The sequence below is a fragment of the Lottia gigantea genome (genome assembly GCF_000327385.1).
Source record: "Lottia gigantea unplaced genomic scaffold LOTGIsca_6, whole genome shotgun sequence".
NCBI lineage: Eukaryota > Metazoa > Mollusca > Gastropoda > Lottiidae > Lottia > Lottia gigantea.
The window spans coordinates 128,467-131,668 of NW_008710049.1; the positions used below are offsets into that span (position 1 = coordinate 128,467).

General features: G+C 36.4%; 1 protein-coding gene across 1 annotated transcript; it reads right to left on the reverse strand.

Moving 5' to 3' along the window:
- Positions 1-2,093: 2,093 nt before the first annotated feature.
- Positions 2,094-3,000, reverse strand: LOTGIDRAFT_154505 (hypothetical protein; the record flags this gene model as incomplete). Its single annotated transcript, XM_009063730.1, has 2 exons — positions 2,094-2,296; positions 2,481-3,000. The coding sequence occupies 2 exons, from the start codon at positions 2,998-3,000 to the stop codon at positions 2,094-2,096; spliced, it is 723 nt and encodes a 240-aa protein (XP_009061978.1).
- Between the last annotated feature and the right edge of the window lie 202 nt (positions 3,001-3,202).

Here is a 3,202-nt window from a genome sequence, read left to right on the forward strand (position 1 = left end):
CGATTTATCGCCAAACAATCTGCATCATTGACAATGGGAACCGGGCATTTGATTGTTAATGTGTACGTGTACGAATGAAAGATTACCACTAAATATTAGAAATAATGTTCTTTTCTTGTAAAAGTTCAAATAAAGTTTGATAACAACTATTTAGTTGTCTATTACATAGTATTCATTCAACAGAACTAATAACATTCCATACAACCACAAATTTACAGCAAAGGTATACGTACGACCTACGACGTACGATTAAATGAAATGATAAATTAAATATATTCAAGTGAACGAATGAAATGACCACCTTATGACGAATATTATAAAGCTCTAGGCTTACATATCGAAAGAACGAAGCGAAACGAAACGAAAAGAAGTAGGACTCCGTGCACTGAGCCTAAATCTTGTATTATATTATTATGCTTTACTAACTCTGGGCAGACAGCGAAACGAAATCCCGTGCAATGGGTAGCAAGACAATAAATCCACATTATGACATAATATCCACAAAACGAAGAACCGAAATGGCCTCAAATGGGCTTACCTACGAAGCATAAAATATCAACAATGAACGAGTAGGCCTATTATAACAAATATGCATGACAATCACATATAAAGGTTCAAAAATGAATAAATACCAAATTTGTTGTCCACCACGGTTCATAAAACTAAATTCTTGTTATATAACAAGGCGAAATCGAGCGAAGAATTGAAAATAAATATTCAGGAAAGCATGTTAACCATAAAACGGAAGTAAGTTCGTTATGACCAGAAGACAAGTTGGGCAATGTCCGTTTGCGCTCTACAACAATTACACGATATCTGACGTGTCCTACACACTTATATTTTGTGGCGACCACGTTTTGGACCAATTTTTCGTCGCAGTAGCAGCGCAGTGAGAACGCTTTTCTGGTATATTGGCGCCATAATGCCCCTGTCACACCGGAAAGGCGTCCTCTCTGTACTGCTACGGCGACGAAAATACTGCTAAAGTTTTAAGGCGTGGTATGAGCATGTAGGAAACGCCAGAAATGATGTGGTGGTCTCCAATGTCGCCAATGATCGCCCTGTCGCGGTCTTTGCTTTGGAAATGTCCAGTACAAACTCCAAGTTCCGGAGATCTGTTCCTGAACGCGTTGGCATTGCATGAACGCATTATGAACGCAGTACACACTGAGAGGTTAAATGGACCGACTCCGGAAATTCATTTGCCATCTGTTCCTATGTTAAATCTTGAAATGCAACCTTCTATAAAAATCCAATATATCTTGAGCTTGCCAAACTTCGATATTTAACCAACATCTGCTCGACTGTCACTGCACACAAAAGAATTTTAATTGAGATTTATCCTGCGTGTTAATCTCAATCATATTATACAATCGCTTGCATTTATTTAAGTGGAATGGTTCCAGAAAAGTAAATTATTTCATTCCATGTATTTTGGTTACCTCCCTTTCAACACATAATTTTAGTTAATATAGTCGAGCAAAAGTTTCTGTGTTGGCTACACCCAAGCGATTCAAAAGATACACAAGAGCAGTTCTCTATTATTAAGGATAAGAAATAATATAATATATTTTGTAATAATAGTAATATATATGTACAGAATACGGACATATAGCAAAACACATCAATTCAGTAATTAGTACCCAGGTAAAAATAATAGTTCTTAATTTAAAATAAAAAGTGAAATATGTCGTATGTGAGCCACCGTACATAACAGCAGCTAATTTTTTTGCACGCGATAGTAGAATGTCAGTGGTATGCTCATTAATGTCGTTTGTTAGGTATATTTATTGGAACGATAGTTTTGATTAATACTGGTTTTAAATCAATACATTGAGTTTTCTGCTTGTGGGACGTTTAGACTTTAAGTCGCCATTCGTTTCTGTAAAGTTCATAAAGCCTTAAAGGCGTTAACTTTAGTTTAGACCATAACTCCTTTGACCTTAGACGTGATATAACCAACTAAAATGTTGATTAGACCACGGGGACAGGACTACTTTTTTTCAACATTTTATTTACTCACAAACACAAATTAAGAATAATGTTAACATTTCTTCGTTTTGAATTGTCAGCTTCGGGTTCTTCATATTCGACTAATTGGCGTTTAGATATGTAGATGGCATATTCGTCTGAATTACTTTACTAACTATTGCATCTTGTATCGTATCTGCTCGTTTATACTGACGAATGGCGTTACTTCTGTGACCTGTGGTTTTTGCGATCAATTGTTCATCAACACCACATCGAAATAACCGTGTTGCATATGTAGCTCGAAGAGAATGGTTGGTATACAAACCTAAAAATAGAAAATTGCAACAAGAGTATTTATTTATAATTAAGCAGTCCTTTTTTTGTGAGAACGGTAAATTAAAATAAAATTATGTGCATTGATATTGAATCACACACCTGACATCATAGCTATATTAGCCAAAATCTCTCCCATATCAAAGGTTATTCCTACGATCATAGAACGAAATTACCAGTTAAACCTGATGCTTTATACAATCTCTGCACGGTCTTAGCCAATGTTTTCTGTCCAACAGGGACCACCGAGTACCAGGCCGATTCTGTTGGCTTTGTTAATGGTCTTAAATATACAACTGTTGCAGCATTCTCCGGTCTCAGTTGAAGATATCGTTCGTACAGTTTAACGATACATCTTGTTGGGTCTTCATGGACATACGCAGTTACATATTTTGGCACCACTTTAAAATCTTTAAGACCACGTTGATTATTTTTACTGATTTTTTCGCTGTATTTGATATATGACTCCTGCTCATTAACACCTACTGACAATTGGTCTAATGTCAAATCTCTGTGCTCACCACCATATCTCAGTGCAAAGTTAAGTTCAAACAGGTACACACTTGTATCCAACAATGTTTTAGGATTGCAATCGCCTAGAATACCACGCATCCACATACTATTTTCAACTTGATTGGAAATAATGTCTGCCTGTTTAGTAATCATGTCATTACCCTTGCTTGCACTTATCTTCATAGCATTGTCCAACGTGTTTCTCAACTCGGCGAATATGGAATCCGATAAGAAATGCTATTCATGTGCACCTGTATGAGAAGTATAAGCTGTCTCAAAATCTTGGGTGGGTATTCAGAGCCATCTTCACTTCGGGCTTCAACTATGAATCGACTTAAACAATAACAGAGTTCGTCGTCATTCAGAAAGTCTAATTTACGGGTCA